The sequence below is a fragment of the Phyllostomus discolor genome, chromosome 13 (genome assembly GCF_004126475.2).
Source record: "Phyllostomus discolor isolate MPI-MPIP mPhyDis1 chromosome 13, mPhyDis1.pri.v3, whole genome shotgun sequence".
Classification (NCBI taxonomy): Eukaryota; Metazoa; Chordata; class Mammalia; order Chiroptera; family Phyllostomidae; genus Phyllostomus; species Phyllostomus discolor.
In genome coordinates, this window is record NC_040915.2 from 1312890 (window position 1) to 1330795 (window position 17906).

General features: G+C 37.6%; 1 protein-coding gene across 4 annotated transcripts in view; it reads left to right on the plus strand.

Annotated features, from left to right (window-relative positions):
• The window catches only part of CNOT6 (CCR4-NOT transcription complex subunit 6), a 56611-nt gene that overhangs the window by 23244 nt on the left and 15461 nt on the right, over positions 1 to 17906 (plus strand). For 3 of the 4 annotated variants that reach the window (XM_036014206.1, XM_028527575.2, XM_028527574.2), the window contains 2 exons: positions 12129 to 12315; positions 14182 to 14267. In XM_036014206.1, the coding sequence (XP_035870099.1) occupies positions 12129 to 12315; positions 14182 to 14267 (273 nt within the window). The remainder of the gene's footprint in view (positions 1 to 12128; positions 12316 to 14181; positions 14268 to 17906) is intronic. The other variant, XM_036014207.1, reaches the window with a different exon arrangement.

The window sequence follows — 17906 nt, forward strand, 5'->3', positions numbered from 1 at the left end:
TTTAATGTCAGCACACAAAAGAAGCAATGTTATATTTTACCATTGCTTATTTATCTTAGAAGCAGGAAGGTCCAGTGGGAAGAAGATGGTTTGATTCAAAGTTCAAAATCCATTTATTGCTTATTCTTTCAGTGTCTGTGTCTTTTTATAAAATCAGGGTAATAGTATCAAGGATTAAATGAAAATAACACGTGAAATGCCTCATGTGCACAGGTGTGTTCTGGTGATTCTCTGATGGAGCAGGGTTGAGCTTTTGCATTTTCAAGTTAACAGGTTTCTAATGGGGTGGGAGCTGCTCATTCCAGTGTAAGTTCTGGGATAGATTTGTTTCTCCTCACTTCCTTCCTCTGCTCTTTTTAATCTGACTCTTTGAGGACAGCCCTACTCAGAAACACAGAATCTCAATGCAGATCTCAAAGTTCTCTTCGACCTTCAGTGCTTCCTAGACATTTTTTTAAAAATATATGTCCCTGGATCCACAGGGAATATCCTGAGCATCCCTGCCAAGGGGGCATGAAGCCCCTTTTTAATACTTCAGAGGTGGTGAAGGGACATTACTTCTGAAGCAACCAGTGCTAAACAAGTTTTGCGTTAATGTTGGCTTAATATGCCTCCCGATACTTCCCTGATACAACACAGTAAATTTTCCCTTTCTGTCCTTGATTTTTTTCTTAATGTAATGAAGCAGACAGGTGCTATGTATAAAACATTTTTCCAGGTGTTATACTAGTCATATGGATGATACATAAATGAAAAAACACAGTCCCTGTCATTCTGGAGCTTATAGCATGTTAAGGGGTAAGAAGGGAAAGTGTACTAGTATAAATAACTAACAGACAAAATAAAACTGCAAGGTTGAGGTAGAAAAGTACTATAATACAGGAAGCAAAAAGGAAGCAATGATAACATTCTTCCCTTGCCAGCTCAGAATTTCTGGTTAACCTAATGAGTTAGTAAACCCAAACTACCTCTTCTGCAGCCATAAATTTGGTACCCACATGGTCTCCTGGTTTCTCCCAATCTTTAGACTGCTGGCATTAACTAAGCTGAGCAGTTTTACAAAGTAGGCATGGTGGAGAGTGACATTTCTCTCTTCTTTCCCTTTTCCTGTCCTCTGTGACTTCTGGGTTTGCCAGTTACCCTCAGATCACAGGCAGACACTACTCCCACTTTGCTCTTTTAATTTCTGCAGGACCAGCATTTAACTTTATTTCTCTTTCTTAGCCTCATTAGCAGTTTTTGAATTACAGTTCTTTGCATGTAGGGAAGTTTCCCCCTAAAAACATCAGGATAAGCTAGAAAACTACCCAGTTTTCTCTTCTTTTTCTTCTGTTTTATGCAGTATATGAGACTTTCTGGTTTTGTTCTCTTATTTTTATCTGGACTCCCCCCCACATACACACCATGTCTTTTATTCCTGTCCTACTCAATTTTAATTCTGTTTTTTGGAGTTTTGTCCTCCGTTTGGGGCCTTGCCTGGTCGGTTTGTAGAGTCCAGAGGGCTTAGACTGCTTTCAGACTTATTGTGGACACTTGGCACTTTATACTGCATTGCACTGAACTCCCAGTTGTAATGTTCTCTGGCTGTTGTTTCCAGTGGATACTAGTTGCTTTCTCTATTTCCAGTTCCTTTAGATAGATTTGCATTTAATGCTCTTATTGATATGGGTGGGTTTAAGTGTACTGTCACTCGATTTAGAGTCAACTCTGGAACACACAGGATTGAACTGTGTGCGTCCACTTACACACAGATTTTTTTTTACATTTGCTATCAGTGGTTTATTACAATGGGTACATCTCAGGAATAGCCATAGAGAAGAGATGCACAGAGCAAGCTGTGGGAAAGGGGTGTGCAGCCTGTGTGCTCTCCCTGGACATGCCTTCCTCCCAGCGTGTTAGTGCCTGTGTACAGATTTTTAAAGATAAGTAAACACATATACTGTTTTCAGTCTCCAATTGGGAGTCTGCGGATGCGGAGGGCGGACTATGCATTGTTCTACATCATTTTGTATATGGGACTTACTTGAGCATCTGCCAGTTTTGGTTCCACCAAAACTGGTTTTGGAGGTTTTGGTTTGGAACCACCCCTCCCTGCCCCACCACTCTGGGTACCAGGGGTCACTTAGGTTTTTGAGGAAATCAAAAGTTACATTCAGTTTCCAGCCCTGACTGGTGTGGCTCGGTTGGTTGGGCGTCACCCCACCAAGTGAAAGGTTGCCAGCCTGACTGCCTTTCAGGGAACAGCATGCCTGGGTTGTGTGTTTGTCCTAATGGGGCGTCTATGAAAGGCAGTCTGTGGGATTTTTCTCTCTTGGATTGATGTTTCTCTCCTTTTTTTCCTTACCTCCTTTCTCCTGTCTCTAAAATAAAAAAAATACAATCTTTAAAAAAGAAAGTTTTATGCAGTTTTGAACTGTGTTGAGGAGGTTGGCAACCCTAACCCCTACAACTGCATTTTCTGTTTATTCCTTTTTTTTTCCTTTTTTCTTGTATTTTTTGTAAAATTACATTTTATCTCCTTTGTTGACTAATTAGTTTTATGTAACCCTTTAATAATGGTTGCTTTAGGTATTACAATATAGAGTATGTCAGTAGTATCATACCACTTCCTGTGTAGTGTGAACCTTAACAACACTACAGTTCCATTTCTCTCCTTCTGAACTTTGTGCTGTTGCTGTCATAGATTTTACTTCTACATTTGTTATAAATCTCACACAGTGTTGTTATTTTTCCTTTAAACAGTCGTATAGTAGGAAAAGTTTTTTTATCCATGTACTTCATTCCTTTGTGTGTGAGCAGGTTTCTTTCTGTTATTTTCTTCTGATTGAAAGATTTCCTTTAATATTTCTTATAATGAAGGTATGCTGGTGATTTTTATATAATATAATTTTATGTCTGAAAATATCTTTATTTTGCCTTGTTTTTTTGCAAGATACTTTTGCTAGACATAGAATTCTAGGTGGACAGTTTTTATCTTTCAGTACTTGAAAGATCCTGCTTCACTGTCTTTCTTGCTTGCTTTGTTTCTGATGAGAAGTCTGCTGTCATTCCTTCCTATCCTTGTTTTCTTTTATGTGTTTCTTTTCTCTGGTTGCTTTAAGATGTTGTCTTTATCACTGTTTTAGCAGTGTGATTATGATATGCTTTAATGGAGTTTCTTTTTTTTCTTTTTCTTTTGCTTAGGTTTTTGTTGAGCTTTTTGGATCTGTGGATTTATAGTTTTCTTGAAATTTGAAGTTTAAGCCACTGTTTCTTGAAATAATTTTTTTGTGTTCCTCTCAATCCTCAGTTCCCTAGGGAATACAATTATTTGTCTTGAAGCCCCATAGCTCACTAATGGTTTGTTTAATTTAACTCCTGTTTTTATTTTCTTTTTTTCCTTTTGAACAGTTTTTATTGCTGTGTCTTCAACTTCACTAGTCTTTTTTTTTGCAATATCTAAATTGCTGTTGATCTCATATAGTAACTGTATTTTTCAAAGCTAGAAGTTAAATGTGGGTGTTTTTTTATATCATCTGTGCCTTTATTTGACATTTTGCCTTTACCTTTTTGAGCAAATGCAATACAGTTCTATGACTTTTATTGTCCTCATTTGCTACCTCTTTTTCATTTCTTGATTGGGTTTGATTCATCCACCACCACCACCACCACCACTAGTCCTCCTCCCCACCCCACCCTTTTCTCTCTCCCCATTGCCTTCCCACCTGTCCCCACGCCTGGTTAATTTTTTATTAGACACATTACATTGTGCATTTTACTTTTTTGGATGTTGAATATTCTTTTATTTCTATAAATACTTTTTGAGCTTTGTTCTAGGATACAGTTAAATTCTTTAGAAACAGTTTGATTCTCTCAAGGCTCGCTTTTAAGTAATAATAACCTTTCTGAGTTCACTACGAGTTAGATTTTCCACTTCAGTGGGAACACAAACTGTTCCTGGTCCTGTGTGACCCCAAGTATTGTTCCCTCTCGCCTTTTCACTGTGTTTCCACCTCCACCCCCCACCCAGGTCTTGGGTTGTTCCTCATGTGTACTTGCTGATTACTACTCAGCTAAAAACTCTAGGGCAGGAATCCTCTTCAGCTCCCCAGAGCTTTTTATCTCCAAGGCTCTTTCCTTTTTGACGCTCTGGTGTGAACTCTAGCCACCTTGGCATCTCTGGACTCTCTCCTCATCTCCTCAACTTGAAGTGGCCAGCCATACTCCATCTGGGCTTTGCCCCCCCTTGCACTGCTCTCTGGAGACTGTCTAGGCAGCAAGCTTGAACAGTCTTAGGCCTTACCTCGTTTGTTTCTCGTCCATCAGTAATCCCTGTCTTGTGCAGCTGTGTGTCCAATGTCTGAAACCCAAGTTTTCATAGACAGTGTTTTTCTGGCTTTTCAGTGGCTAAGGGTGGGAGGGTAGATCCAGACCCTGTTACTCTCCATTGCTGGAAGTGTTCTAGCACAGTTTTTAAAAGGACTGCACGTGGTAACTACAACATCTGAGTCTCCTGGTGGTTCTATTTTGTTGTTTCTCTTTTTCTCTGATTTCTAGTTCTTCAGAATTTTTATTGAACACTAGCGGTTATATGTGAAATGGTAGATTAGGTTGATGATCTAGATGGTATTCTGTTTCTTAGGAATGAATCTGCTTTTCATGTGTGCCAGGCAGTTGTAGAAGTGGGTGACCCTGGTCTCACCAGGGGTTCGTCTCTCTTAAGTCTGGTTATCAGTGGTTGAGAGGCTGGCTTACTCCAGGTCACCTGTGTCCTGTTTGCACTTCCTAAATGGAACCTCAGTGGTTCATCAGGATCTCCTCTGGTGGCTCCTGGATTCCTATTCCATCTGCCCAGCTGTGTAAAAGGGCTCACGGTTGTGCCCAGCGCCTCAGCCTCTCAGCTGCAGTCCCCACTTCATCCGCCTGCCTCCCCACTCGTGGTCGCACCTGCTCTCTCAGAGGTGACTAACCTGGTGGGTGTGCCCTGCTTGTTACCCTCTCTTTACCCCCCTTCTTCAAGTTCTTTTTTGCTCATATCTGTGCTGTTTTTATAGTTCTCCAAGGCTTTCCCCCTCATTTTTGTGGGTTCCCCCCAATTTTTTCTACTTTTCTTCCTCTAGTGGGATCATTGGTCAACAACATATTACTCTGTTGTAAACAGGAAGCTAAAGTTCATATATGTACAGATTTTGAAACTCTGCTTAAGAATCTTCAGGTAACAGCCCTGGCTGGTGTAGCTCAGCGGACTGAGCGCCAGCCTGTGAACAAAATGGCCTCCGGTTCAATTCCCAGTCAGGGCACATGTGAGAGGCAACCACACATTGATGTTTCTCTCCCTTTCTTTCTCCCTCCCTTCCCCTCTCTCTGAAAATAAGTAAAAAATTTTTTTTAAGATTTTATTCATCCACTTTTTAGAGAGGGAAGGGAGGGAGAAAGAGAGAGAGAGAGAGAAACATCAATGTGCAGTTGCTGGGGTCCGTGGCCTGCAACCCAGGCGTGTGCCCTGACTGGGAATCGAACCTGCAACACTTTGGTTCGCAGCCCATGCCCAATCCACTGAGCTATGCCAGCCAGGGCAAAATAAGTAAAATCTTAAAAAAATAAAAGGATTCTGCAGATAACAAACAAGTCTCATTTTCATCTTGTTCTTGTTGCCCTTTGTGTGGGGGACACTGTGACTGCCTGCTTTGATGCACATCTGTAGCCCAGATAACTACTAGTTCTAGGCCCTTGAGGTGTCTGTGTAGGCCAGGGAGAAGAGTGCTGACCAGGGCTGCTTCAGGACCTTCCCATGAAGTAGGGGCTTGGGTCTGGACTCCTTGGGAGTCGTTAAATGACCTTTGAATAAGGTACCTTGGCTCTAACCTTTTCTGCTTTGTGATATTTTTCTATGAAGAGTGATAGGCCATGTTGCTCAAATTCTGGATCAAATTCTTCTCATTTTTTTTTTAGGACTGAGATATTTAGCTCTTTTTGATAATCATGATATGTATAACTTGAGTCAATCAACTTTTTAATCATGTCACCAGCTTGTGGAACTGCCCACCCTCTAGATAACGCTGGCGTCTGCTTTATGGAAGTTTTTTGGAGATGTGGACAGGTCACGAGGAGAAGACGGGGGAACCCAGGAATGGTAGTTCTGAGGCCATGGCTTATCACTGGAAAACATTTACATGCCTCATTTACATATTCATTTACTCATTTTGAAACTTCTGATATGATGGGTGATAGGACAAGTTTTCAGGATCCTTTCAGACTGTAAGAGGTCAAGTATAGAATGTAAAAACCATTATCAATACTGGACAGAAAACTTGAACTACTATCTTTTCTTTAAGACTGTCTTAGCCAGCTTGGTGGGGACGGGAAGCACATCCTAGGACAGCTAACTACCTAATTAATGGTATGAGCCAGGGGAACATGGTGGAAGGACATCTCAGGAAGAGGGGACACATGAGAGTGTAAGCAAGTGTACAGTGCAAGTATCTCAACCCCCCATGACATCTCCCAGCTCACACGCGCACTGGGCACTCATACACGTTTACCTGTTTGTGTTGCATCTCTCTGGAGTCCTTCTGTGCATATACAATACAAGCACAGGTTCTTACTCCACAGCTTGTTTTTAATTGAAAAGATAAGCTTTTCTTCATGTAACGTTGTATTTTAGAGAGATTTCTAAATAAGTATGTAGAGACAGATGTCCTGTACTTTTGAGCTCCATAATATTTCTGTCACATGTGTACTGTAATTTGTTTCAGTGGTGCTCAAAACACCCAGTGCTGTACTGACCTTGCAGGATACCGTGCATCTCTGTTAATGTATCTGTGGGTCAAAAGGTATATGCATTTGTAATTTTGACATACAATATTTGGCTATTTTTTTAAATAATGAAATTCAGAATCAACTTATTTAGTCCTGACATTTTTTAAGTAATCATGTTATTTTATAAATTGGGATGATTTATGTTTTTCTGTCCTTTTTTGTTTCCTTAAGTCTAATATACTTATTACATTCATTCCCAGGTATTTTACCTTCAGGTTCTTACTATAAATAGGGTCTTATCATCTGTTCTTTCATCTGATTATTTTATACATGCAAAATACTGTTTTTCATGTTAATTTTGCCCTTTGTTCTGTTACACTAAAAATTATTTTTATATACGTTTTGTTGAGAAATAATTTACATACCATGCAATTCAGTCACTAAAGTGTGCAGTTCAGTGGGTTTCATTATACTCAGAGTTGTACAACCGTTATGGCTTTGCTTTTAAAACATTTTTATCACCCCAAAAGAAATCCTGTATGCCTTAACGATCACTCCCCCTTTCTCCCCTACCCCTCCAGCTCTAGGTAATCAGTAGTTCACTTTTCCACATCTAAATATTGGCCTGTCCTGAACCAAAGTTTCTACATCATTTTACTTTCTAATCAGCAATACGTATGAGGGTTCCAATTTCTTGACTCCTTGACAATACTTTTTGATTTAGCCATCTTACTGGGTGTGAGGAAGCATTTTATTGTGCTTTCGATTTGTGTTTCCTTGATGGTTCATGACATTAAGTATCTTTGTATGTCTACTGGCTATTTCTTTATCTTCCTTGGAGATGACATAAACTTTTCAGTGTAATGAGTGGATAGGTGGAAGTGTAAAATGATCTCTTTTCCATTTTAGAAAGTCAAGTTTAAGAGTGAAACATTCACCTAAAACTATAAAAACTCTCACCTTTCTCACATTTTGTAGAATCTGTTACCCTTAGAAGGGTTTTAGAAAATCTGTTACAGCAAAAAAGGAAAATAAGTATTAATACACAAGTCCTGCACTTTTGGGGGGGGGGGTCACATTTGCCCTAAAGTAGTTGATAAATTTGATGGTATTGCAAATGTTGCCATTTTGAAATTTTAATTTCTCATTGTTAGTGGTTAGTATATAGAAATATAATAGATATATTTGTATATTGATCTATCCCTATGACCCTTCTAAACTCACTTAATTGGTAGTATTTTTATAGATCTCATAGGATTTTTACATGGATGGTTGTACCATTTGCAAATACAGATACCTTTACTTCTTCCACCTTTCCAACTTTTAATTTTTCTTGTCACCTGTCTGGCTAGAATCTCCAGTATAATGTTGGATGAGAGTAGTGAGAATGCATGTTCTTGCTTTGTTTCTGATCTTAGGGGGAAGGCAGCCGTTCCTTTACCACTAAGCTTTTTGTAGATATCCTTTATTAAGATTGAGGAAGTTCTCTTATGTTCTTAGCTTACTGAGAGGTTTGTTTGTTTGTTTGTTTGTTTAAATCAGGAATAGGTATTAATTTTTGTTAAATGCCCTTTCTGCATTTATTTAGATGATTTTCGTATCTAAGAAAAAAAAATTTTGAATGACTTTTTTTGAATGTTCAAAGAACCTTGAATTTCCTGGCACATATTTGTTTTGTTTTGTTTTTGTTTGTTTTAGATTTTATTTATTTTCAGTTTGCTTGTTTTATTTATTTTCAGAGGGGAAGGGAGGGAGAAAAACATTGATCAGTTGTGCCCTAGCACAAATCTTACTTGGTAGTTAACCCTCTTAATGTATTGTTGGATTTGATTTATTAGATTTTGTTAAATTTTGCATTTGTGTTTATGAGGGATATTAAGTTGTAGGTTTTTTTGTAGTAGTTTTGCCTGGTTTGGGTAATAGGGTGATGTTGGCTTCGTAGAAGGAGTTGGGAAGTATCTTCCTGTCTTCAGTTTTCTGGATGAATTTTTGGAGAACTGATATTAGTTCTTCTTAAATGTTTGGCAATGTTCACCAATGAACCCAACTGGTTCTAGAATTTTCTTTGTGGGAAGGATTTTATCAAATGCATTCCTAGTGTTATGCATCAATCTCCATAGTTTTCTGTCATCTTGTGACCTGCCTTCATTATTGGAAGATACTTTTGCTGAGTTACTAAGTTGACAGGTGTATATATATATTTTTTAGTATATTAAACGATTTTGTTCACTGTCTTCTCTCTTACACTACCTCTCTTTTTTGGTAACAGCTTGAGATGTAATTCACACTATTCCCTGTAAAATGTACATTCAGTGGTTCTTGTAGATTCACAGAGTTTTATACATGTGAGCAGTCATTTTCCATTTCCTCTCAACCGACCAGCCCCTGGTAAACATATAATAAATATTCTGTTGTATGACTATACCACACTTCATTTATTAATCAGTTGATGGACAGTTAGCTTGTTTTCACCTCTAGACTCCTAAGAATAATTCTGCTGTGGGAACATTCATGTGTGAGTTTTTGTGTGGACAAGTTTTCATCTCTTTTGGGTGCATACCTAGGAGTGAATTCCTGGCTCTGTGGTAACTGTGTGTTTAACCTTTTCTGAGGAACTGCTCTACTATTTTCCAGAGTGGCTGCGTCACTTTACACTACCCCCATCCACCTGTCAGGGTTCCAGTTTCTCCACACTTGCCAGTACGTGTTCCCAATACTTTCTGATGATAGTCATGCTAATGGATGTGAAGTAGTATATCATTGTGGTTTTGATTTGCATTTCCATAGTGGCTGATGATATGGAGCATTTTTTTCATGTCCTTATTGACCATTTGTATGTCTTTGGAGAACTCTGTGAGATCTTTGCTTATTTTTAAATTGGTTTGTCTTTTTCTTACTAAGTTGTAAATGTTCTTTATACATTCTGGATACAAATGTGCTATCAGATTTATGATTTTCAAATATTTTTCCCTTGGGGTTTTTTACTTTATTAATAGTGTCTCTTGAGGCACAAAGGGTTTTAATTTTGATGAAGTACAATATATCTGTTTTATCTTTTGTTGCTCATGTTTTATCGGTATTATATCTAACAAGCCATTGCCTATTCCTGGGTCACAAAGATTTATGTCTTTGATTTCTTTTGTGTGTGTGTCTGTTTCTTCCAAGAGTTTTTGAGGTCATTTTTGTATGTGGTATGCGGTAGGGGTCCATCTTCATTCTTTTGCATGTAGATACCCAGTTGACTCTTGCCTTTATTTCTTAAGGTTTTTTTGTTTTTGTCCCTAACCCACCCCTGTTTTGGGGACTCCGGTTACACATACATATATTAGACTTTCCAACTTGTTCAAGAGTTCACTGATACAATTTTCCCAGTGTGTTTTCTTTGTTTCATCTGGGATAGGTCTGTTGCTGTACACTCGTTTTAGACATAGGGTTCAACTCCAGATGTTCAGTCTGGGTGGATGCGCTGTCTTGTGCCTACTGCGCATGCTCAGTCATCTAGCCTCCAACTGTGTAGAGCAGTTACAGCAGCTTTGCATGTCTGTCTGCTGATGTCATGGCCATCTTTTCTGGGCTTATTTTGATTGCTTTTTCTCTTCATTATGAATGTTACTTTCCTGTTCCTTTGCATGCCTGGTAATTTTTTACTGGATTCCAGATATTGTGCATTTTTATCTTTGTGGGGTGAAGCATATTTTTATATTCCTGTAGTTAATATTGAGCTTTATTTTGGGATACAGTTACTTGGAAACAGTTTGATTCTTTTTGAGACTTGCTCTTAAACTTTTTTAGGGGTGATAAGAGTAACTTTTAGTTTAGAGCTGATTGTTGTTTCACTAAGTGTCTAATGAGTTACAGGATTTTCCCTTCAGCATCTGGCAACACCAGCTAGCCTCAGTTGTGTATGAGTCAGGGATTGTTGCCTATACTCCTTTTGAGTGTTTCTTTCTTTCTGTCTCAGGCAGTTTCTCACATACATATGTGGATCAATACTCAGTTGAAAACTTACCACCTGACCCCTCTGTCTTTCTATCTGTCCTTTCTGGTACTCTGCCTTTGTAAACTTCAGCCATCTTTGTTTCCCTGGACCTTCTCTGTCTCCTGAACTTAGTGTTGGGGTTGGGGGAGTCTCTGGGTTTCCCCTGGGACCTCCTCCCTGCGCTGGCTGTCAGGAAGTCGGCTGAGACCCCTTTAGGGCCCACATCATTTTCCTTCCGTCAGGGCTCACTCCCTGCACTGGCTGACATCTGATGACTAAGATGTGTTCATTTGTGTGTGTTGTCTGGTTCTGTCGTTCACGTGCGGTGGTGGTAAACTTGGTCTCTGTTACTTCGTCCTGATTAGAAGTGGAAGTCCCAGGATTGTTTTCTGTCAGTAGGAAATCCCTTCTCAGAGACTAGTATGTTTTCATTGCATCTGTGTTTCTTTTTCCCTTAGACCAGGTTCTAGACCTTTAAAGAGATTATGGGGAAAGTTCCTAGATAGTTTGTAGAAATGATTTCATCTTATAATGAAGTGTCCGAGTATAGATTTGATATTGCATTGATAGAAATTACTGTGTTCTTAGTCATTGATTCTTGTGACTACTGCTGTTTGATTATGTAGCTGTGGCTTAATATTGGAAATGTTTCTGGGCAAGTATTTTTACCCTTCATTATTTTAGTTACACTGTTCTCGATGCAGTTATCACTTGGGTAATCGGGTCTTAAAACTGCTAAACCGAGAATGTCTTGTTTACCAACATAATTCCTGTTTTGAAGTATAGATATGAACAGCCTCTGAGATGCCGGATTTGATTCTTTTCTTTTTTGCATAAATCCAGATCAACCATGTTGAAATAGTGGATTTATCATTTGTATAAATTACTCATACTTTTTCTGTTAATGTCATAGCTCAGGGGTGTCAAACTCATTTTCACCAGGGGACCACATGAGTCTCATGGTTGCCTTCAAAGGGCCAAAATAATTTTAGGACTGTATAAATGTAACTACTCCTTAACTGTTAAGGAGTTGGAATTACATTCAGCCCTTTGAAGGCAACCTCGAGGCTCATGTGGCTCCCTGTGAAAATGACTTCGACACCCCTGTCATAGCTGAAGCCACTAAAAAGTCTTAGCTCTTGTGCTCTTAAAAATAATGATACAATCTAAATATTGATATATTGCCTCAAATGGGTTTTTCATTCTGCTAAGCGTAGAGTTTATAATTTATAACTTTATGGTAGCTGTGAATTATCCTAGAACAGGTAAGGTTTCTCCTGCTAACTAACCCTTTTCTCAAAACTTTTTGTATGGTAAATTATTACTCATCAAAACACCTAAATATTGTTTGATCCAGGAACCAAATGATAGAGAATACTATAATCCTCGCCCTGTTTTTCTTTTGTTACAGGTAGAGTAAGAAGCCTAAGCTCATCTTTGTGGTCATTAACTCACCTGACAGCTTTGCATTTGAGTGACAATTTCCTGTCCCGCATTCCTTCAGATATTGCCAAGCTTCATAATCTGGTGTATCTGGACCTGTCTTCAAACAAAATCCGGAGTTTACCAGCAGAACTCGGAAACATGGTATCACTCAGGTGCGCAGACTGAACTCGGTACCTGACTGCACTTCCCCTGAAATGAGACAGAGTGCTCACTGTGTTAGGAAGCAGCACTGTCAGTGTGATGGCATTTGACCAAAAGTAAACATAACTATATCCTTTATGTGAAGGTTTCCTAGAAAACTGAATGTCAGCTAAGAAATAACTCAGATAGATCCATTGCCTAAAATTTGTTTTATTGCTGTGGTTGTGTTACATACTTTTGGAGAAAGTGAATGTAAACAAATAGAAGGCACCTGTGTGAACCCCACATATACACTCACCTGTGGCAGACAGTTGTGGTGCTTTCCCCCCTAAGTTGGGCGCCAGGCTGTCCTTAACACAGGGTCCTGGACACCATGGCCAGTTAGGGAAATTTTGGGGGGCATTCCAGGGCTTATATGCATGATAGTGATAAAGCCTGGACTCGAAAAAAGCCAGTAGTAGTCATTGAGTTGGGGAATTGTCATGTAGAAGTGCAAGAGGCAGGTTGGATATGGAGTCGCCCATAAGTAGTGTGATTTGGGCCAGCTTTTAATCTCACTGACTGTTTCCTCTTCTCTAGAGTTGCTATAATAATACCTATCCTGCCAAGGCTGAGATTAAAGATATTTGAGATAATGACTAAAAACCAACTAGCAAACAGCCTGGCATATGGTATTTCATAAATGGAATCACTATTGTTTTTGTTATCTGTGTTTTATAAGGTAGGTGAGATCTACTCAAGTCGAATATAAAGCCAATTTCTGGCTATTATATTAACCCCAGTGGAAAATCTGGCCCCATTTCATGCTGCCTGCCTGTGCTCAGCAGTCCCACTGTCTTTTGCTGTGCAGTAAAAAGGAGTAAGGACCTTGTGACAGTTTCTTTACCTCTTGCTCTTCTTAGTCCAGCCCTGTGACATTTTTTTAGGCTTAATTATTGAGCATGTATTATGACCATTTCTCTTGAACCAAATTTACTTAAAGGACCTTCTTTCCCATACATTTATATTTGGAAATAAACAGGAACCAATGAGAACATTTTTCTTATTTATTTTATGACCTTACCAACCTCTGTTTACTCATTAGTAACCAAGGTTTATTTAAATTCCAAGAACCAAGGATTAGAAAAATTGTTCTTAATCACAAATAAAAATTAATGAATAAAACTTGAAGGAAATTGCCAGTACCTCAATGTTGGGTCTTTGTAGGGGACCCCCCCCCCCCCATTGAAGAGTCCTTTGATATTTATATTATGGTTATCTGTACAAAACAAATCATTATAATCACCATTAGTAGTCAATATAGCTGCCATTATTTCTAAAGTGAAACTTCAGTAATTTTGAAGTGTTAATCATAAGTTCATTGTGCAACTATCAGCTGTTTTCCATTGGTATTACATGATTGTTTTCATTCTCTTTGAACAATGCACATTAGGCTGTTTTATCATTTTCACTTTCTTCAACATGTCCAGCAGCAGACCCCCCTGGGTGAGAGCTGTACCCTCAGGAGGGCCTGTGGACTGCCAGGGTGCCCACTCATATACAGCCTGTGGGAGAGGTTTTGTGCCTGTTGGATCTAATACTCTTAAAAAATTAAGGCTTGTATTTTGTTGGTCTTTTTTTCTCCCTCATTTCATTTTTCTAGCAACTCATTGTTTCCCTGTATTTTTACAAATGTATTGTTTTATGGAAGTTTTGGGTGGGGGGTTGTGTGTGTTTTTATTACATATGATTTGAGAAGCACTATACTAGACACTGGAAGATAATATAAAATTTTGTCAGTTTTTGGATCTTATATTCCCAGAAATTATATTGTTGATGTTAGCTGTTAGTTAAAGGTTAATATATCTTCTGACTTTCTGGAACTTTTACATCAACAGGGAACTCCATTTAAATAACAACCTGTTACGAGTTCTACCTTTTGAGCTGGGGAAACTGTTCCAGTTGCAGACTTTAGGCCTGAAAGGTACAACTTCCCATATATGTGCTTCTTTTGGTTTGTATTTATGTCTTTGAGTCTGAAGATGCCATAAGAGGGAATCCTTTTACCTGGGGATTTATAGGCTAACTCTTCCCAAACTTCAGTCATTTCTTAGGTACACTGAGTGCTTTTCTCTCTTGTCCACCTGTAAACCGTCTGCTAGTCTTTGTACCCTGTTGTACTTCTAGTCCAGCACTGCTGTTCTAGCCATTGTTTCAGTTGCCTCTGTTCTGGTGACACATTCTGGTGGTTAGACTTTACTTATGTCGTCATGCAGCTTTCTTATGTTCAAATCTCAAAAAATGGCAACTCGCACAAAGTATAGAAACAGTGAGTAGAAAATTTGGACCTGTTGATAAAGTATTTGAGCATTTTTTTTTAAACTTGCTTTATTAGGACTTCCCTAATATATTATAATTTGATCCAGTAAGAACTGCTAGGAAGTATATTTTTTAAACCATCAAGATTAAAAGTCACATTATAATATATGAATACCTACAAATATTTTATTACATTGATTTCTTCACCAGTCTTGTAGCTTAATTTTATAATAGATTACTTTTAGAAGTCACATAATGAAGTCTTAACAAATTGCACTTTCTTTTTTTTTTTTTAAATTTATTTATTTTTAGAGAGAGGGGAAGGAAGAGAGAGGAGAGGGAGAGAAACTTCGATGTGTGAGAGATACATCATCAATCTGTTGCTTCTCACACGCCCCATCTGGGAGCTTGGCCTGCAACTCTGGCATGCACTCTGACTGGGAATGGAACCCATGATTTTGTGATTCACAGGCCAGCACTCTAATCCACTGGACCACACCAGCCAGGGCTATTTCTTAAAAAATACAGTTTAAAATGAAGTTTTATTCCTATACATTTGTCATATAGATAATGATACAAAAATAAATGAAATGGAAAATTTTTCTGTTCTTAAATTTGATAAACAAAAATTTAAAATGTAACAAAATATACCCGTATCCATATCCTGACCACCAGAATTAACCATTAATATTTTGTCAGTTTTTTATTACAAAAGAAGTAGAACATTATAGAATTACATAGGAAATTTCAGAAGTTTTAGGAGCTCTGTACCAGGAACATTGGAGGAAGACCAGATAGATGGGGTGGGGTAAAAGGAGGCTTACAGTTCTCATGGACCATGATACAGAGATTGATAGATAGATAATATAGAATAAAGTCTGTTTTGTGTACTCACAGCTGTAAATCTGCTTCCCTGTCCCCTGTATATTTCTTATTATAAAAATCACAGCTTAATACAGAGTCTTTTACATAACAAAAATTTCAAGGAAGTCCAGTTTATCAGTTTTTTCTTTTATCGATTCTGCTTTGGATATCAAGTCTGAGAACTCTTTGAATAGCTCTAGATCCCAAAGAGTCTATGTTTTGTATTAAGTTTTATGGTTTTATGCCTTGCATTTAAGTCTGTGATCCATTTTGGGTTAAAATCAAGTTGAAAGGAGTGAGTTGTACGTCAAGGTTCTTTTTCCCTCCTGGTCTGTGGATGGATGGTCCAATTTCTTCAGCACCATTTATTGAAAAGTCTGTCCTCAATTGAATTGGTTTTATTTTTGCAACTTTTTGAAAAGTTGTTGGACATATCTGTGTGGATCTATTTCTGTATTCTCTATTCTGCTCCATTGAGCTATGTGTGTGTCCCTCTGCAGATGAATGCCTCATGGTTACTTGAAACTCGAAATAGGGTGTACGCCTTGAAATGATGTCTTGATATAGGATAGGCCAATTCCTCCACTACTGGCACGCATCACATAATAATGTTTCAGTTGATGATGGAACACATCATCATTCCCTCTTAGCTTTAGCTATGTCCAGCCACAAGTTTTGATGTAGTTTATTTTTATTTTCAGTAGCTCAATGCATTTTAAAATTTCCTATGAAAATTTCTTTTTCATCCATGGATTATTTAGAATTTTCAAAGTGTTTGCAGATTCTCCTGTTGTCTTTTGGTTATCAATTTTTAGTGTGAGTCTGTTGTAGTTGAAGAATATATATTCTATATAATTTCAGTTCTGTTAAATTTATGGCCCAGGATATGGTCTGTCCTAGTGTTTGTCCCTTGAGCACTGGACAAGACTATGTATTTGCCTCTAAATGAATAGAATGATGTTCTGGACTTTTTTGTTTAGTTCTGTCAACCATTTAGAGAGGGGTAGAAAAATCTGCAATTATGATTGTCCTTTCCGTTGTCAGTTTTTGTCTAAAATATTTTGTAGTTCTGCTGTTTGGTGAACACCATACACTTTTAGAATTGCTATGTCTTCTTTTAACATTATATGATGGTACTCTGTCACTGGTAATTTTACTTCCTCTGAAATTCAATTTTTTTATATTGATGTAACCACTTCCACCTTTTTAAGTTAATATTTGTATGACGTATCTTTTTGTTGTTGTTGATTTATACATTTTTTCCATTTTTTTCCTTTCATCTCACTTATATTATTATACTTGAAGTAAGTTTCTTATGGACAGAATATAGTCGGGTTATGTTTTTAAGTCCCCTCTGCGAGTCTTTTACAATTGGTATATTCAGATGATTTACACTTCATGTAATTATTGATGTGTTAGGACTTTGTCTGCGTTATATATATATTGTTTTCTAGTTCTCCCTTTTTCTGTTGTTTCATTTTGTTTTTTACCTTCCTGTGGATTATTTAAATATCCTTTACATTTTCACTTGGTAGTGTGTTTGAAATACCTTTTTGTATATCTTTTTTTAGTAGTTGCTGTAGGTATTGCTTTATATATGTATACAACTTATAGTCTGCTGGAGTTATTGCTAGTTAGAAGTATAGAAACCTTAACTGTCTTTATGATCTTCTGTAATCTTTATGGCCTTCTATAATATTTCCCCTCTATTTATGATACTCTTAAATGTTTTCTCTACATACACTTAGAAACAAATGAGTGTGACAAATAAATTTTAACGATGATTTAGAAAAATTAAGATAAGTAAAACCTATTTATTATATTTGCTACCCTACCCCTTTTTATAACCATATTCTTTTATCTCTCCCTAATGTTTCAGGGTTCCTTCTTTTATCATTTCCTTTCTATTGAGAGAATTTCCATTAATGGTTCTTTTAGGGTAGATCTACTGGAACAGATTCTCTTGATTTTTATTTTCATCTGGGAATGTCTTTATTTTTTTCCTTTCTTCCTAAAGGATATTTTCACTGGGTATAGGATTCTGGGTTGACAGTTCTTTTCTTTCAGCACTTGAAAAATATTGTGCCACTTTCTTCTCGCCACCATAGTTTCTGGTGACAAATCAGCTGTTATTCAAATTGTTTTCCCCCTATAGGCTCACCTCTCTTTTTCTCTGTCTTCAAATTTTTTTATTTGTCTTTAGTTTTCAAAAGTTTAATTATGATGTGGCTTGGTGTGGATTCCTTTGGGTTTGTCCTGTTTTGATGTATTTGAGGAGTTTTCAGCCATTAGTTCTTCAAGTACTTTTTCAGTCCTGTGTTCTTTGTCCTTTACTTCCATGACTTTGAAGTTTTTATTTCATTTTTTTTCAGCTTTAATATTTTCATTTTTTAAAATGTTTTGTCAAAATTTTCTTTTTCTTTGCTGAGGCTTTCTTTTC